Source organism: Gossypium hirsutum, chromosome D08 (assembly GCF_007990345.1).
Source record: "Gossypium hirsutum isolate 1008001.06 chromosome D08, Gossypium_hirsutum_v2.1, whole genome shotgun sequence".
Taxonomy (NCBI): Eukaryota; Viridiplantae; Streptophyta; class Magnoliopsida; order Malvales; family Malvaceae; genus Gossypium; species Gossypium hirsutum.
Window position 1 is genome coordinate 61,047,046 of NC_053444.1, and position 20,202 is coordinate 61,067,247.

A 20,202-nucleotide genomic window follows, 5' to 3' on the forward strand; every position below is an offset into this window, starting at 1 on the left:
TTTAAGGTTTAGAGGTTGGAGATTAAGGGATAGAGGTTTAGGGGTTAAGGTATAAGGGCTTGTTTTAAGGTTTGTGGACTATGGATTATAGGTTCAGAGATTGGGGTTTAGGGGTTGGGGCTAAGGTTTAAGGTTTAAGTGTTAAAGGGTTTAGGGTTTCAGAGTAAGTGGTTTAAGGTTTTTTGGTTAAAGGTATTGAGAGTTTAGGGTTTAGAATAATTAGTGTTTTTTAAATTTACATATTAAATCATTTATTATATAATTGATCAAAACATAATATTAATTTTATTATATTAAAATTTATATTACTTAGATCTACAAAAATTAGGTATTTAAAATTGATATGAATTATGTAAAAATTAAATTTAAAATTGTAAAAAGATGGGAAGATTAGTGGCGTTTTTATATAAAGCGCCACAGTATGTAGGCAATAGCGGCGTTTTTACCAAAACGCCACTAGTAACTATTAAATTCTTTCAAAACGGCACAGTTTTTCTTCAGGAATTTAGGGTTTTTCTGGCGTTTTTTGATAAACGCCGCAAATGTTATGCAATTAGTGGCGTTTTTTAATTAGCGCCACAAAAATTGGAATTTAAACTTCGTCGTTTTACTTAATAGTGTCTGTTGTTCCAATTCTAATTCTCCCCCGCCCCGACTCTCCCTCCATCTTTCTTCTCTCCTGCAAATCCCTAGACCTTTCACCTTTTTAACGGCGATTTCCCCTCTTCTCGGTTGAATATCGGTTCTCGTCTGGGCTGACTGGTAAAAAACTTTCGAAATCCCTAATTTCTCCGTTGACTCCGTATGTGGCTGTTCATTTTTATGTTCGATTTTTTCTTTCTGTAATGCCCGCTTTGTTTTTCCTTTCTCTTTAAAATCCAGAGACCATTCACCCCTTCAACGACGATTTCCCCTCTTTTCGATCGAATATTACTTCTCGTCTGGGCTGACTGGTAAAAATCTTTCCAAATCCCTAATTTATTCGTTGAATACGTATATGGCTATTCATTTTTCTGTTTGACTTTTTCTTTCTCTAATGCTCGCACAAATTTCCTTTCTCTTTAAATTCTGTGTTGCTTCTGTTGCTATCTGTAGGCCATTCAACTTGGGCATTCCAATTGTTGCTCTTATTTTCTACGAGTGAAGTCGTCTGCTGTTCATTACAGTTAAGGTAAGTTCGTTATCTATTTCTTGCATTATTCGGTATGTTAGATGTTTTCTGGGTCTTCAATCTAATTGCAGTTAAGGACAATGAAACATGAATGCCTAAGTTGATAGCAGCAGCTAGCTGTTCTTAACTTTGTATGTCAAAAGCTGCAATTATAGTAGTATTTACCCTTCAAAGTCATGTTTTCTGTTGTAATTACAGAATAAGCCCATTAAAGTCAGCAATGTTTGTTTAGAAGCAACCGAGAATTGTTTTCCTTTTCTGCTGATATTGAATATGTTTGAAATGCATAGGTTGAAATGCAAATAATTTAGATGATGGTGAATAATTTAAAAATATATATGCATGTATTCCTCGTTGTATAATCATGATTCATGAAAATGATAAGAGAGATTGTGTGACTGTCTAATAGCTCGCTATATCCGTAATTGGTAAAGATGGTCCAAGTGAGACAACTTGTGAAAGCCAAAAATTATTTCAATGTTTTAGAACTTCCCCATTTCTTTTGTTAGTATTTCTTTTTTTCTTCCGATTGCCTCTATTCCCAGGGTTCCAATTTGCATCCACATTTTATCTATTTATGACCATTAAACTCAATACGTGAAGAAAGTTCAAAATGGACCTGCAATTATAAATGTACTCAAATGATGGGTATCCTCTACAGTCATCTATTTCCTTTAAAAGTATAACCAATTAATGGGCTTTTTTGGACTGAACTTTTAGGCTCACCATTTCCTAGTGGAACAAATTTAGACCCAAAAGTGCGGAATATCATGTCATAGAAGGCCCAAAATATATTTCTTTATTGTTCACGTTTCAATTTTGGGATCATCTAAATTATTTGCTCGGACTTACGTAGATATTTGTTTATAATGTGAATATTTGATGGTTATATCTTCCAATTTCTATATTATGATTTCATAATACTGTATTTATTTATATTACGATTTTGTTGCTGGTCTTACATTATAGTATCACAAAAGTATTAATTTATCATGTATCATTTTGTTGCTAGTCATATATATACTCTTTGTTTGTTTCCTAGAAATCAATCGTGCCAAAAACGCAATATATTTCGTTCTGCAATACTATATCGTAAATATTAAAATATTGGACCGCGAATATTATATCGTAAATATTTAAATTTATATTCTTTTTATATATTACATACATTAATATGGGCATTTTAACATATATTTCATTTTTTGTAATAGTAACATTTTAAAATTAAAAAAGATTTGTAAATGATAATTTAATATCTATTAAAACCAATATTTTTAATATATCACCCCATATATGGTATGGGTATATAACCTATATTTAAAACTTATTACTATAAAATTTGTAAGTTTTCAAAATAATTGTAAATATTGTTTTAATATCTATATAAGTTTTCTAAATTTATAAGTTTTCTAAATAAGTTTTCTAAATTTATTTGTATTAAAATTTATTAGTATTAAATTTACTTCGTTTTCTAAATAAGTGTTCTAAATTTGGAAGAAATAAAATATATGTGTATTAAGTTATATAGCTTACATAAATTAAATAACTTACATAACTTACATAAATTCTTGCATAAATTAAATAATTTACATAACTTACATAAATTAAATAACTTAAATAATTGACATAAATTCTATGGACTTACATAACTTACATAAACTTGCATAAATTAAATAACTTACATAAACTAAATAACTTACATAACTTACATAAACTAAATAACTTACATAACTTACATAAATTAAATAACTTACATAACTTACATAAATTAAATAACTTACATAACTTACATAAACTTGCATAAATTAAATTACTTACATAACTTACATAAATTAAATAACTTAAATAATTGACATAAATTCCGTGGACTTACATAACTTACATAAACTTGCATAAATTAAATAACTTACATATCTTACATAAATTAAATAACTTACATAAACTTGCATAAATTAAATTACTTACATAACTTACATAAATTAAATAACTTAAATAATTGACATAAATTCCGTGGACTTACATAACTTACATAAACTTGCATAAATTAAATAACTTACATAAACTAAATAACTTACATATCTTACATAAATTAAATAACTTACATAACTTACATGATACATAAAAATATATCATATCACAAATTATTCAATTAAAATGTATATATCATATGATATATATTTAAAAAAACTCATTTGTAGTTACCACTAAACAACTTACCCTTGTAATTTCTGGTGCAAATCAGACATCAAGAAATAAGAAATGGACCGGTCTTGGATGAATTTGTCAAGGGTAAGCGACGGTTATCGAAATGGAGTTCAGACTTTTCTAAATTTTGCATTTCAATATGCAAGCCAGGAGAACATGATTCTTTGCCCGTGTAAGAAGTGTGTCAACATAAACTGACATTATCGTGAAGTTGTATACGAGCATCTAATTGTTGATGGGTTTGTTCGGGGTTATAAACAATGGCTTTTTCATGGAGAATGCCCGCCTAGTACTTCCTCTTCAAGGATGGATGTATCTTATGACAGTACTACTTACCACCAGTCTGATAGAGGGGATGACATGGAAGGTATGTTGCGGGATACATTTAATATGCACAATCATGGTGTTCAGTCGTTCCCAGCGAACTTTGTGGCTTCTGATGATTGTAATATTAGGAGAAATGCTTTTACCGAACCGGGAAGTAGTGTACGTCATGAAGAGCCGAACGAAGAAGCGGTGAAGTTCTACGCGCTACTTAATGACATGAACGACGAACTGTATGAGGGATCAAAATATTCAAAAATATCTTTCTGTGTTCATCTTTTTCAATTAAAATGTTTGGGAGGCTGGACCGGAAACTATTTGACAATGCTGTTAGAGTTCTTGAGAGAAATGTTTCCTTTTGCAAAAATCCCTCAGTCATGCAAAGATATGAAGAAATTGATAAAAGATTTATGCATTGGGTACAACAAAATCCATAGTTGCCCAAACGACTGCATGTTGTATTGGGGCGATCGGAGAAATCAACATTGCTATCATGTATGCGGCCACTCCCATTGGATAAGTCAAAACGCAAAAGGTGGGAACGACGATGAAAATGATGCACAGTCAAGAAAGAAGCCAGTCAAGATTTTACGATATTTTCCGCTGATACCGAGGCTTCAAAGGCTTTTCATGTCGTCGAAGACAGTGGAGTCTATGATGTGGCACTATGATGGACGAACGGATGATGGATTATTAAGGCATCCGGCAGATTCTTTAGCTTGGAAATCATTTGACAATAAATTTCCAAGCTTTGCAAGCGATCCTAGGAGTGTGAGGCTTGGGCTAGCATCTGATGGATTTAATCCATTTAAGATCTTGAGCACTGCGTACAGTACTTGACCAGTAGTGCTTGTTTCTTACAATCTACCTCCGTGGATTTGTATGAAGCAATCTTCCCTTATCTTATCTATGATTATCCCTGGAGAGAAAGGGCCCAGGAATGATATCGACATTTATTTACAGCCACTTATTGAAGAGTTAAAACAATTGTGGGCTGGTGTCGAGACATACGATGTACTGAAAAAAGAGAACTTTAATCTACGTGCAGCTTTGATGTGGACCGTTAATGACTTTCCTGCTTATGCCAATTTATCTGGTTAGAGTACCAAGGGTCGTTATGTGTGTCCTTGTTGTGCTGCACAAACATGTTCGCAATGGTTGTACAATGGGAAGAAGTTCTCTTACATGGGGCATCGTCGGTGGTTACCTGAAAAACATAGATTTAGATTTCAAAGTTCTGTATTTGATGGTACTGAAGAGTTTAGGAAAGCTCATTCGCAGACCAGTGGCTCTGAAATCTTGGGCATGTTGGAAGATATGAATTTCATTTATGGGAAGATGAACCAACCAACAAACACGCAAAGAAATAGAAGATCAAATGATGAAGCTGATGATGACTCTGATGAAGAGGACGATCCTAATGAGGCGGACTTGTGGAAAAAAAGAAGTATTTTTTTCGAGTTGCCTTATTGGGAGCATCACATTTTACGGCACAATCTTGATGTTATGCACATTGAGAAAAATGTCTGCAAGAACATTGTGGGTACAATTTTGAATGTCGACGGAAAATCAAAAGACAATCTTCAGAGTCGACTTGATTTAGTTCAAATGGGAATCCAACCTGATCTTCATCCCAATCCACTCCCGAATGGGAAATATCGGTTGTCACCTTCTATTTTTTCAATGTCCAAGACGGAGAAAGAAATGTTCTGCACGGTGTTGAAGGATATGAAGGCTCCAGATGCGTATGCATCAAATATATCTCGATGTGTTAGTGTTAAAGATTGAAGATTATATTCGCTGAAATCACATGACTATCACATCTTGATGCAAGATTTACTGCCAGTGGCTCTACGATGTTGTATGTCCAAGAAGGTGACGTCTTGTATAATTGAACTATCCAACATAATGAAAGCCATTTGTGGCAAAGTTTTGGATGTTCAAGAACTTCAGAAGGTACAAGATCGAGCCGTTTTGACTTTATGCAACATGGAGAAAATCTTCCCACCTTCCTTCTTCACCATTATGGTTCACTTGATAATCCATCTCCCGCACGAAGCAATTCTTGGCGGACCCGTTTTCTATCGATGGATGTATCCCATAGAAAGGTGTTAATTAAAATTTTTAAAATTTTCCTTCATTCACCTCTATGCCTTTAGTTTCAATAATTAAGAAATGTTGTATATTGTGTTTAGGTTCCTATCCAAATTAAAGTCTTACTACCGCAACAAGCGATATCCAGAAGGATCGATTGCTGAAGGCTACTTGGCAGAGGAATGTATGACCTTCTGCTCAAGATATTTGGAAGATGTCGAAACAAGGTTGAACAGACCAAATAGGAATGCTGGACTCACGGACTATAACTTAGCCGATACTTATTTGTTCCAAAGTTTTGGAGAACCAATCTGCAAATGTGAAATTGCAGAATTAGATCATTTATCGTGGGTACAAGCACATCGATATGTTCTGTTTCACCACGAATCATTGGAATCTTTACGGAAGTAAGTTCTACAACTTTGGTAAATATTTATCAAAATAATAACTGTTTATCTTCTAACAAGGTAAACATTTTTTTAAAATAGTGAGTACAAACAAATATTGAGATCTCGTTCGCGCTCCCGAAGAACACATCGAGATATCAATAAGATGTTTACAGAATCTTTTTATGAATGGTTAAGCCAAACGGTATGCAGTTGGAGCTTCCTCTTACAAATAATAATGTTTTCTCATAACATTTTTAATTACTCAGTTTACTTTCCGTTCAATAGGTTTGGAGTGGAAAGAACGTAAACGACGAAGTTAAATAGCTCTCCCAAGGTCCAAATCGAGTGGTTAAAAGATATAGTGCGTTCCTTATCAACGGATTCAGATTTCATACAAAATATCGCGAGAGGTTGAGGAGAACGCAAATTGTGGAATAGTTGTTAATTCTGCAATTACAAGTTATGCTAGTGCTTGGGACAATAATCCTGTCGAGGGAAATGTGGAATATTTCAGACATCTTACTGACATAATTGAGTTGGATTACTACGGCAAATGGAAAGTTGTCTTATTTCGAGGTGATTGGGCCGATGTTAATACAGCTCGTGGAATTAAGCAAGACCAATTTGGTTTTACAATGGTGAATTTTGACCGATTGATTCACACAGGACAACAACTGATAGATGAGCCGTATGTATTCTCATCTCAAGTCAAACAAGTTTTTTACTCAAAGATCCAACTGATGAGGGTTGGTACGTTGTACTCCGTAACATCCCTAGAGACTTGTTTGACATGGGCAGTGGAAGTAGAGATAACATCGATGACAGATCAGAAACTTTGCCCTTTCCAGAACAAAACTTAAACGACAATATCCCTAGTACTAGTGCACACTTTCAATGGGTTCGTCAGGATACCGATGAAGATATTTACGAATAATGATGTAGTAAGATTTTACGATTGTTTATTTATATGTAATATATTATCATTTAAATCTTGGTCTTATTATATATTTCAACTGTTTTATATGTGCTGATATTTTTGTAATTAGTTATTAAGTTGTCAACTATTTTATGTGTATTGCAGATAAAATGCCTAGAAGAAAAATTCTAAGGGGAAGCATTACGAGGAATGAGCCTAACTCGACAGAGACAAATAGTACTGAACAGCAGACAACAATTGGATCTTCGAATGTTCCGATTACATCTGAGGATCCTACAGAAGTTCAAAGTAATTTTACGTTTAATTTACATGTGTGTTTCTATTATAGTTGATTTATTTTTCAAATTCTTATATTATAATATACCATTTGTAGCTGAAAATGGTGAGACGCGCAGAGGTCGAAGACGTACGCTACTTAGAGAGTTGTACGAGTTAGATCCAGTCGAGCGTGTCAAAGTTGGACGAAACAGTTTTGGTCAGCCTGTTGGATCAGAAGCTCGACTTTTAGCAGGATACATGGGCATTTTAGCACAAAATCCGAATATGTTGCCTATCAACTACGAGTCATGGCGTGAAATGCCCGATAGCAACAAAAACCAAGCCCTCGATAATATTAAGGTAACAAAATGTTAATGTCATCTGTAATGCTTGGGAAATTGTTTCATTTATATTTACTTTATTAACTTGTGTTTTTTGTTTTTTGTAGGCGAGGTTTGCTTCAGAGGTCTCCGATGCTTACGTAAAGAAGGCATTGGAAAAAAGATGGAGAGATAATAAAAGTACTTTGAAGAAAAATTATTATAAAACAAGAACAATCCTAGATGAGAAATTGCAAAATGTCCCGCCGGGTATGTTGAGGTACCAATGGGAAGATGCGGTTAGATTTTGGCATTCGCAGAAAGGCGAGGTATGACGTACTTCCAAACTATTGTAATTATTTTAGTTTATAGTATTTTCTATTTACGTACTAAAAACTTCATAACGTAGGATCGTGAACAAGTTGGAAAAAGCAGCAGGCAGAAACAAAAATTCACCCACACATGTAACACCCCTTAACCCCGAACCGTCGCCGGAACAGGGTTACGAGGCATTACCGAACGTATCAAACAATTTACAGCAAATCTATCCAATTGTGTAGCAGTTACTAAATTACTTATAATTCGAGCTACGGGACTCAAAATTTAATTCCGTAAATTTTTCCTGAAACTAGACTCGTATATCTTCCTACCATAAAAATTTCATAATTTTTGGTCCAGCCAATTAGTACAGTTTATTAGTTAAAGTATGCCCTGTTTCACCAATTGACTGCCCTGACCTCTTGTCACTAAAAATAAAATTTCTCATTGTAGGATTGTCATATGAAGTTATTACTTGTTTCTACAGAAAATAGACTCAATAAGGATTCTATACATATAAACTGCAACTCATAACTATATTTTTACCATTTTTAATGATTTTCTAAACTCAGAACAGGGGACTCCAAAAACAGTTTTGACCCCGTCTCACTAAAACTCTAATATCTCAGAATATAAAATTCTTTTTCCTACAACGTTTCTTTCCTATAAAATTAGACTTGATAAGCTTTAATTCTATATATCATTCACTCTCTAATTCCATTTCTAATATTTATGGTGATTTTTCACATTCACGTCACTGCTGCTGTCAAAGAAACTGCTTCTTTGAATTAGTTACCATTTACACATATATAACACCAAAACATAATCTTAACTAACCATTTATATTAAAACATAATGACATTTATGCACAACCTATGTACATGCCACATTTACCAAAGGAAGAATACATCACCAAGTTTTGTTGAAGTCGGGATTAATCTGGATGCTGAACCGGGACCTTTGACTTCTATCGACCTGCGCACGGAAACAACCGTACGCTGAGTAATTCATACTCAGTGGTATTACTATAATTCAAATTATAACAATAATAAATATGTAATGCATAAATCTTATATACAAATTTTAATTCAATATTTCAACAATAGCAATCTATCAATCAATATCACATATCCACAATTTGACTTTGAACATATCATGAACCTTAGGTTCATTTCTCAATCTCATTTCACATTTCAATTCACGATTCAACTTTTTCATTTCATTTTAGTAGCTCATTCGATCAAGTCGTTCGGTTTATCATTTCATTAATTACCCTATTAACAAAACTCGGACTTTGGCGGATACACGGATCCAACCAAACACACCAGTATGGCACCCAGTGCCTCATCGGATAGTTCGAAGCAATAATTGACACCCAGTGTCTCATCGGCAAAGCCGAAGTAAGTTGGTACCCAGTACCTCATCGAATCTATCCGAAGTAACAGTATGACACCCAGTGTCTCATCGACTCGAGGTCGAAGTATTCCCTGAACTCTTCCAATCCTATGGCATGCCAACTATATCCGACTCAGCCCGACTAGTTAATAGGGTATTTAAATCACATGTAATCTCAATTCAATCACAATTTCTCACATTTTCAATTCAATCATTTTCCACCTTTCAATCAATAATTAATCCACAATTCACACATTTTCACAACTCAATACATTTCTATACAGTTTAATACCATTCACAATTTGATTCAAATTCACTTCCCTCTTTCAATCAACAAACAATCCAAATATTAATTCATATCAACTATTCAATATGACTCCCAATAATAATAATACTAATACTAATATTAATACTTACCTCACATTTCATTTACTAAACTCATAAATTAAAATTTAGCATTTAATAATAAATAACTTGAATTATAGTAATACAAACCGTAATTCTCCCGTTTTAGTCCTCGATAACTTTCTCCTTTCCTTTTGATGCCGATGCCTCGGGTTCTTTGTTAGCTATGAAAATAATAATTTATACTATTAATTTCAGCACTACTTATAATAAATAATTGAGTTTCTATTCAATTTCTTCCTTATTCTCAATTTAATCCTAACTAAATTTATTTACTTTTCTAATTTAATTCACACTCTATTTCTATTCAAATTTCATCCAAACTTAAATTTAACTATCAAAATTTCAGCATATTTTCCTAATTCCGAATTTCCCCCACTTCAGTCCCTAAAACATAAAACTTATAGTTTCTTTTGCGATTTAATCCCTTTATTAATTCTAACTTAAAACTCATTCAATTAAATCCCTAATTCAACAATTTATTCAACATAAACTATACTTTGAAAACCTATGAACTTACAAAATATCAACTTAATTCTATCAAAACTTTGTTTTAAAGCTTTTAAAATATTATAATTAAGAGGAAAGGGCTAATTTGACTTACCAAATTAAACTTCAAGCTTCAAAACCCCTATTTTCCCTATTTTCTTTCTTTCTTTCTTTCTTTCTTTCCTTCCTTCTCTGCCCGTTTTGCTCTCTGTTTCTTTCTCTGTTTCGTCTTTTCTATTCTGTTTCTTTTCTTTCTTTTTTCTATTCTTTCTTTTGTTTTATGTATATATATAATATAATATAATATATTAATAATAATATAATATAAAAACATAATCATTACTATAATATAATAATATTTTTTTAACACATAAAAATCTCAGATTTTTATACTTATGCCGCCTCAACTTTGGAAAAAGGCATAATTTCCTATTTGGTCCTTTTAACTTTTCTTTAATCTATAATTAAACTTTTATCCCTATTGCAATTTAATCCTTTTTCATAATTAACTATCGAAACGTTAAAATTTCTTAACGAAACTTTAATATTATCCTATTGACACTCCGTAAATATTTATAAAAATATTTACGGCTCAGTTTATAATATCGAGGTCTCGATACCTCGTTTTCGACCCAATTTACCTAATAATTTCTTTTAAATCACAAAATTCACTAATTCAAAAATATTTCTAAAATCACACTTAACTTATAATTATTAATTAATAAATTTTTCTAACTTTTTCATCGATTTTAGTGATCTCAAATCACTATTCTGACACTACTGAAAATTGGGCTGTTACAACACAGCCGGGTCGAGAAGTTTTGCATGTGTAGCTCAGGCAGAGGTATTTTTAATTTTTTTAATATTGTCGAATATGTATAACTTTCTGTTAAATAATATTTATACTACCATATTGTAGGAACTGTCGTCCGGTCAAAAAGTTGGATGCCTTCAACTTTTTGAAATTACACATAGGAAGAAAGATGGATCTCCCATGACTCCTGAAGCTGGTGAAATAATGGTACGTTTACTTAATAAGATTTGACTTATTTTAGTTATTTTTAGTGTTTATTTTCTAATGGTCTGATTCATTGCTTGTAATGCAACTATTGTTATGTTGCATATGTTTTTTAATATTACGTTCCTAACTATGTGATTTATTTATTAGGAAAAACTAAAGGATAAAAAGGCGGAGTACGAAGCGATTGCTTCTAGTGATAGTTCTGTTCATATTGAAGACATTGATAACCGGATTATTACTGAAGTTTTGGGTCCTGAAAGGTATGGTCGGGTTCGATTTCAAGGATCTTTTGTTAGCCCAACCCAATATTTTGGATCCAGCTCCCACCAATACATGGCTTTGGGGAGTCAGGCTCAAGCTGAAGTTCAGAGGTTGAAAGACCAGATGGCTGAAATGCAAGCGACCACAGTTGAGGTTCAAAGGAAATATGAAGAACTCTAGCTACAACTTAAAGCAGATGCGGCAGCGAGGGAAGCAGAAGCTGCAACTAGAGAAGCAGAGCAGGCCAAAAAGTACGAAGAACTCCAGCAACAGCTTCAGGCTGTGATGAAGATGTTTCAGTCGCAACTTCCGCCTTCATAGTGTATGACATAAATATTTTTATCATTTTAACATTTAACATTTTTGCAAAAATACTATGAATTCACTTTTATTTATTGATATTAATATTATTTTATTCTTTTAATTTGAAATATTATATAAATTTATTACTTTTGGCTGGTTTAAATCTGGTTGCTTTTGATTTGTTGCTATAGGAGGGCTGAAAATATGAAAAATTTAATATAAAAAATCCCAAAATTAGTGGTGTTTTTGTATAAAAGCGCCGCTAAAGAACATGTTCTTTAGCGGGGTTTTAAAAAAAACGCCACTATTTTTCATGTTCTTTAGCGGCGCTTAGAAAAAAGCGCCGCTAAAGAACATGGTCTTTAGCGGCGTTTTTTTCTAAGCGTCGCTAAAGAACATTGTCTTTAGTGGCGTTTTTTTCTAAGCACCGCTAAAGAACATGGTCTTTAGAGGCGTTTTTTTCTAAGCGCCGCTAAGAACATTGTCTTTAGTGGCGTTTTTTTCTAAGCACCGCTAAAGAACATGGTCTTTAGAGGCGTTTTTTTTCTAAGCGCCGCTAAAGACCATGTTCTTTAGCGGCGTTTTTGTTTGTAAACGCTGCAAACGTTTGCGACGTTTTCGTTAGCGGCCTTTTTTGCGGTGATTCTGGAAGCGCCGCAAATACCTTTAGTGGCATTAAAAAGCGCTGCTAAAGGCCTAAAAAAATGCCGCTAAAGACCTGTTTTGGTGTAGCGTTAGATTAGGGTTTTTAGTTAATTTAGGTTAGGGTTAGATTAGGGTTTTTAGTTAATTTAGGTTAGGGTTAGATTAGGGTTTTTAGTTAATTTAGGTTAGATTAGGGTTTTTAATTAATTTAGGTTAGATTAGGGTTTTAGTTAATTTAGGTTAGGGTTAGGTTAGGGTTTTTAGTTAATTTATGTTAGATTAGGTCTTTAAATTAATTTAGGTTAGTGTTAGGTTAGGGTTTTCAATTAAATTAGGGTTTTTATTTTATTATATCAAATAATATCAAAATTTTCTTAAAAAATTTCTATGCATATTACATCAAATAAACTTCTATTTTATTACATCAAATAATAAAATTAAATACGGCAATCAATGTCTATGACCGGGGGATTCGGTTCCACATGGCGGTCGTCAACGATTGCGCTCTGGATTCCTCATTCCTCTAGCTTCTGGCGACGGTTATTCTTCCTCTGGTGGTGATTGTGGTCCTTCCACCGGTGGTGGTTGTGGTTCTTCCGGTTCCGCATCTGGTTGTCGGACTTGGGACGATGATCCACCTTCAAAGAATAGTGTATGTGGAGGTGTTTGCATCATGAACGACGACAGTGTTTGAAAGCTATACGTTGCTAGCGATTGGGAAAAAGGAGAGCTCCCCGAATGCATAGTTGATCCCTCCTGCGCTGCTGGCCTAGATATCGACGGTCCGCTCGGCATAACAGGAAATAGAGCTGAACCGGACATTTGGCTCCAACCTGCCATAGTATTTGGAAAAGGATACATGTAAGGGTTAGGGTACATATAAGGGCTAGGAAACATACCTCGCATCATAGGGAAAGACGGTTGCGTGGGTATCATCTGTTGAATTGCTGCGTCAGGTGACTGCGTCGGTGCTCTCGTTGTGGCCGGTGATTGCATGCCCGCTGATGATGCGCCGGGTGACTGTCTGGGCCTCGTTGAGGGGCTGCCTTCGAAGTCTTCTCCTCTTGGATTTAGAGGCCCGCGCCTTTCCCTTCCGAGACGTAATTGCCGTTGCCTCTCCTTTGGCGTAAGTAAATACGGCTTGTCATGGATCCTAAACCATGGCATGTATTATGGAACACACGCTAACTCCGAAACGACGATTGCTTTCCGAGTAGGTAGATATTCATGCCGATTTTCCCACATTTCCATGTACTCGGACCAGTATCTAGTCCAATCCGTACCTAATTGCCGAAGGTCGATTTTGTGGTGCTCGTCAAACTCCTCAGGGTCCGCAGGAATCGGTTGTCAACATCCAAACTGTCTTAGCACTCTGTCTGTCTGGTGGGGCTCCACGGTTGCATAGTTGATCAACACCACTTTCACGTGCCAAGCATTCGGATTTTGTAAAAACTCTTTCGGGATTACTGCCCGAATTGCCGGATCTTCGTATGGTGTCCATTAAAACTATATGAACATGATAGAAATATTAGTTATATACATAATACTAAATACTAAATACTAAATATCAATCGACTAGCAAATGTATGGAAATATCTATTTACAATAATACTTACTTCTGCTTCCGACCGTTAGTCTAATAGAAGCTGTATATCTTCAAGTTCAGACGGTAATCCACGAAAACTTGCCGGATGGTTCCACCTAATTAAATAAATTTTTAGCATACTTTTATTGTATAAATCTACATAATAATTCAAAAATGTAATATAAAATTTACCTCGTTACAAGTGGGAATGTATATGGGTGGTTCACTCGAGGACGTAGAAATGGAAAGCGAAACCGTGCCCATGATTGCAGTAGTGAAAGACAACCTCCGATGTTTGCTCTCCTCGGTCGCGTCGCCCCGCACATCTCCCGATATAATGTTGCCAAGACGGCAGACCCCCAACTAAATTCACTGGCTCCTCTAAAATCAACGAGTTTTAGCAGCCACCTTAGATGTACACGGCTCCATGACGTGTCTGGCATCAGATAACCTCCAATTATTTGAAGAATGTATGATCGAGCATATCGAATTCTTTCGATTTCGGTTGAATTTACATTCGGCTCGAGGAAGGTGGACGTAACCAGCCCATCTCGACCTTACCTCCATCCATTTTTTCCGGAATAGCGCCCAAAAGCTCATAGCACACCGCCTCCCAATTGCTAGATTGGGCAGACCCGGTGACTGGGTGCCCTTCCACCGGTAATCCCAAATGCATGCTGACATCTTCTAGAGTGATAGTGCACTCTCCACATGAAAGATGAAATGTGTGCGTCTCGGGTCTCCACCTTTCGATCAACGCACTAATCAGTTTCGGGTCCAACTTGAATCCCCGGCCTACCGTCGCCACGTGCCAAAAACCCGCTTCCCGTAGGTAGTTCTCTACTAACGGTGATGGATGAGCATGCATATTCCGGATATGGCATTCCAATACCCGATCTTTAGACTTTTATAACAAACAATAAATTAATAATTATCTAAAAATACATAAATAAAAAAATCTTAAATAATAATTACAAATTAAATTTAATACTTACCATTTTCATTTGCTCCACCGATATGTGATTGCTATCAAGACGAGTCAATGATCCGGCCATTGATGAAAATATAAAAAAATTTAAAATTATTTTAAAAAAATATAAAAAATATAATTATTTTAAAAATGGATTTGAGAGAATTTTGGAAGGAAATTAAAATTAAATATGAGTTTGAGAGAATTTTGGAAGGAAATTGAGAGAATTTTGGAAGGAAATTGAGAGGATTAGAGAGGAAAAATTAGATAGGATTTGTTTGTGAAAAAAAATAAAGGGGTGGGGGGTATTTATATTTTTTTTGACCGTTGGGGGTACTGTTCACGCGCGGAGAAGGTCGCGTCCACGTCAGCGCGATCTGCTGACGTGGAAGGAAATCGCGTCATTTACCCTGACGTGGGCGCGATTTCTCGGAAAATGATCCATTCCGGTAAATAATTAAAAAATCGGCCCATTTAGGTAAATTTTGAAAAAAAACAGCTTTTTTTGGTAAATTGCTTTTTTTATGTCATTGTTATGCTTGGATTTGTTAGTATTGTTCCTAGTGTTACTAATTTAACATTTTATAGCTTCAGTATAATGGATAAAATAGGATGATTGATATCAAAGCCATTTCTGTGTGTTACCAGTGTTACAACTTTATTTTACTTTTTACTTTGTTGGTTGAATCAATATAATTGATTATGGATCTTAAACTAATCGTAATGATACAAATAATGATGCATCACCAATGATATGCTAAAAATGAGCGAACCAATGCACAATACCCTAGCTAGGAACAATCGCCCAATTGCACTCGATCTCATAATACAAATTAGAATTATGAAAGATCTTGTGAAATTTCTTAAACCACCTCAAACTATCAAAACTTGATTGCTTTGATGTCACTTGACAATGAAGAATCATATAAGCAATATGCCATATTAGGAACATGAATATACATATAAATGTCTACTAATGATATACCAGTAATCGCATTATTGAGTTACATTCAAACTCGTTTATAATATTTATACGAATTAAATATATCTAAATTATTACTATTTCATATATGTGCATCTAACATTAAAATATTACATGCAAATACAAGAAAAAGAAAAAACGAGTTAAACCTAAGTGATAGATGTTCAATCCGTATCACGCATTATTCCGTTTTTTTTCCCTTTGGGTCTGGGTTTAGACCATATTCATTATTTTGTTCATTGTTGAACCCAATTCTCTTAACCATCATAAAATTTGCATATTTCCTAAATAAAAATAAATAAAAAGCCCACAAATTTTGCTTTTCTTTTCCCCAAAAATTTCCAATAAGGGCATATTTAACATTAACTTTAGGATAAAATTGGTCCTAAGTAAATTTGAGTAAGATCAGATTTAAACCAGCTCAAATGAAGCAATTGTAAATAAATTAATAATATTTTATGAAAATTATCAACAATACTAATGATTGGATTATAATTTTTAAATTTAAAAAATACATAAAAATTAAATCTCAAATTCTAAAAGAAATAATCTTGAAAATTTGAAGCTTGTCATTCCAAATTCATTATATAAATTTACACTCCAATTTTATTAAATCACAATTCACATTTGATATAAATATACAAATTCACAATTCACATTACTAAAAATCCCAACACAAATGAAAAAACATGGCCTCCTTATTTAAAACCATCAAAATGAACACCACATTTGATTTTTTTTCTCTAGGCCATTACTATAAAAAGTTGAAAAGGATCCCGTCAATTTTCCTCAGCTTCATCTTCATACCCTTCACCATCTTCATCAACCACAGCATCTTGATATTGTTGATATTCAGAAACCAAATCATTCATATTACTTTCAGCCTCAGTAAACTCCATTTCATCCATCCCTTCCCCTGTATACCAATGCAAAAATGCTTTCCTCCTAAACATCACTGTGAACTGTTCCGAAACACGTCGAAACATCTCTTGTATCGACGTCGAGTTCCCCATAAACGTCGATGACATCGTCAACCCGGTTGGTGGGATGTCGCAAACACTTGATTTAACATTGTTCGGAATCCACTCCACAAAATACGAAGAGTTCTTGTTTTGGACATTGATCATTTGTTCATCAACTTCCTTGGTGCTCATTTTGCCTCGAAACATTGCCGAGGCTGTTAAGTACCTTCCATGACGAGGATCAGCCGCGCACATCATGTTTTTGGAATCCCACATTTGTTGAGTTAGCTCGGGGATCGTTAAAGCTCGGTATTGTTGTGAACCCCGGGATGTTAAAGGTGCAAAACCAACCATGAAAAAATGGAGGCGTGGGAATGGGATCAAGTTTACTGCTAGTTTTCGAAGATCGGAATTGAGTTGGCCAGGGAAGCGAAGGCAGCATGTGACTCCACTCATGGTTGTTGAAATCAAATGGTTCAAGTCACCAACTGTTCATATATATACATATACGCACAAAAATAAGTTTAAAATAGTGCTGGTTAAAAGTTGTCAATTATGTTTGACTCAGATCAGAAATCAATTGCGATTCCAGTTTAAAGAATGGTATCGGATTGATTGAATCGGTGATTGAACTAGTTGAATCGGTTTTTTTTTTAATTTATTTGAATTTATATAAATTTTAAATTAAACCGATTAATCAGATAAATCGACAAATTAACCAATTCGATTGCAGATATAATTTTAAAAACATTAATAATTAATTTTGCAATTTCATAATTGAAGTGATTGCATCCAATAATACACTAACCCAAATCTTAAACCCGAAGGAGTAACATTTTAGAATTAATACCTCTCTTTGCCAACAATATCTTAGCTCATTGACAAGAACATTATATTATAGATATGGGAGTTTAGGTTTGATCTCAAGTAATTTTATTTTTCTTTCTCGATTATAAGAAAAAAAAGTTTAATACCTCATTTGACCCCTGTATTATCATTTCAGTACGTTTTTCTGTTAAAAAAATATTAAGTCAACCCATGACATAATGTCATGTGATAAGAAAAAAAAGTTAAAAAGAAATACTTAAAAATTTTAGAAAATGTCAGAAAAATTTTAAAAATCTAAAAAGCCCAACAATCTTAATACTTAGAAAATTATAAAAATAAATAAATCATAATTTATTTTAGAAAATTATAAAAATATATTTTAAATTTATAAGTATGAAAAAATTTTAAAAAAATTTGATAATTTTGTTTGGTTGGAATTTTTGGTTATATATATATATTTTTTTTGAAAATTTAAGGATTTTTTATGAATTTTTTGATATTTTAAAGGAATTCTGAGTTTTTTTTACATGTGGTAGTATTTGACTGGATGGGGAGATTTTTTAACCAAAAATATAGATGGGGACCAAACTGAGAAAAAAAATATAAATATCAGAGCAATAATTTAACTATAGTACGAAAGCCAAAAGAGGTATTAATCCATAATCTTATGATAACTGAGGATTGTCTTTTTGTTTGCTTGTTTGTTAGCATATTATATCTTGTATGAAAATGAAGATGCGATTAAAACCAAGACAAATTATAAAACATTTTGGACTTACAGCTGGGATTTGTGAGCTTAAGAGTTCTGAAGCAGATATCATAAAGAGCTTCATTGTCAAGGACCATGCATTCATCAGCATTTTCCACAAGCTGGTGCACTGACAGGGTCGCATTATAGGGTTCAACCACAGTATCCGATACTTTAGGTGATGGAAACACCGAGAACGTTAGCATCATCCGGTCAGGGTATTCTTCCCTGATCTTTGATATCAACAATGTCCCCATCCCTGACCCTGTTCCACCTCCCAGTGAATGGCAAACCTGAAAACCTGCACATTATAAAGTTCCATTAGCTAACACACCCAAAACCAAAAACAAGAAAGCATTCAAACGTGTAATTTACCTTGTAAACAATCACAATTCTCAGCCTCTTTACGAACAACATCAAGAACTGAATCAATCAATTCAGCTCCTTCAGTATAATGTCCCTTAGCCCAGTTATTGCCAGCTCCATTTTGGCCGAACACAAAGTTATCTGGTCTAAACAATTTTCCATAAGGACCTGTTCGTAAACTGTCCATAGTTCCTGGCTCAAGATCCATTAACACAGCTCTAGGCACATATCTGCCACCACTGGCTTCATTATAGTAAACATTAAGCCTTTCAAGCTGAACAGGCGAAGTGCCGACATAGTTACCACTGGCATCAATGCCATGTTCATCACATACTACTTCCCAAAACTTGCCACCAATTTGATTACCACACTGACCGGCTTGAACATGGAGGATTTCTCTCATTGTTATAGTATTGGGATTTTCTTGTTTTTTTATAAAACAAAGAAAGAAAAATATAATAAGGGAGAGAGAGCAGTGTGAGCAATGAACATGGAGGGGGTGTGGGCTTATGTAGCCAAATGGAGCAGATATAGAAAGATATGTGGAAGATGGTGACACTGATATTATTTCTTTTACTTAAATGTTTAATATATGGAAAAATACAATTATTACTCAAATAAATAAAAGGGTAAACTACACCCCAATGTTATTCAACTATTAGTAAGTTTATGTTTTGATTACTTGACTTTAAAAAGTTATAAAATGGTCACTAAACTATTCAAAAGTTTTCATTTAAGTCATCGGGTTGTTAAAATTGTTACCTAATGACCTTTTATATTTTGCATCGCCTACACCAATCAAAAGCTCGCGTTCACCTTCTCTTCTACGGTTCAACTTTTTTCATTAACAAATCTACAAATCAAAATCCAAACAACTTTCATCTCCTTTATTCAACATTGATCGTTAGATCAACTTGGATTTAAGGTATGTCCTTCTATTCATCGATAGGTATTGATTCACCGTACCGATCGTCAAATCGTCGCTTAAAACTCTCTAACGGACTTTTAAAACAAAAAAAACTTACAGCGCCAAGTGACTTAAATGAAAACCTTCAAGTAATTTAGTGACTATTTTGTAACTTTTTAAAATTGAGTAATCAATAATTCAGTGATCTTGGGTGTAATTTACCCAATGAAAAATAGTGTCAAAGTGTCATTGTTTGGAAGAAGCCTTGTCAAATATCAATGGGAGTATTGTGAGCTGGATATTGAAGGAGACAGTGAGA

General features: G+C 34.0%; 1 protein-coding gene and 1 long non-coding RNA gene across 2 annotated transcripts; one reads left to right on the forward strand and one right to left on the reverse strand.

Moving 5' to 3' along the window:
- The first annotated feature begins 633 nt into the window (after positions 1–633).
- Positions 634–7,550, forward strand: LOC121219903 (uncharacterized). Its single transcript, XR_005916962.1, has 5 exons — positions 634–762; positions 883–953; positions 1,096–1,171; positions 7,265–7,408; positions 7,494–7,550. It is a non-coding gene; the product is annotated as an uncharacterized lncRNA (long non-coding RNA).
- A 9,073-nt stretch (positions 7,551–16,623) lies between these two features.
- Positions 16,624–19,570, reverse strand: LOC107936701 (tubulin beta-7 chain-like). Its single transcript, XM_016869453.2, has 3 exons — positions 18,986–19,570; positions 18,642–18,911; positions 16,624–17,522 (listed from the first exon to the last, which is right to left on the reverse strand). Exons 1-3 carry the CDS (start codon positions 19,377–19,379, stop codon positions 16,852–16,854), a joined length of 1,335 nt encoding a protein of 444 aa, XP_016724942.1. The 5' UTR covers positions 19,380–19,570; the 3' UTR covers positions 16,624–16,851.
- Positions 19,571–20,202: the final 632 nt, after the last annotated feature.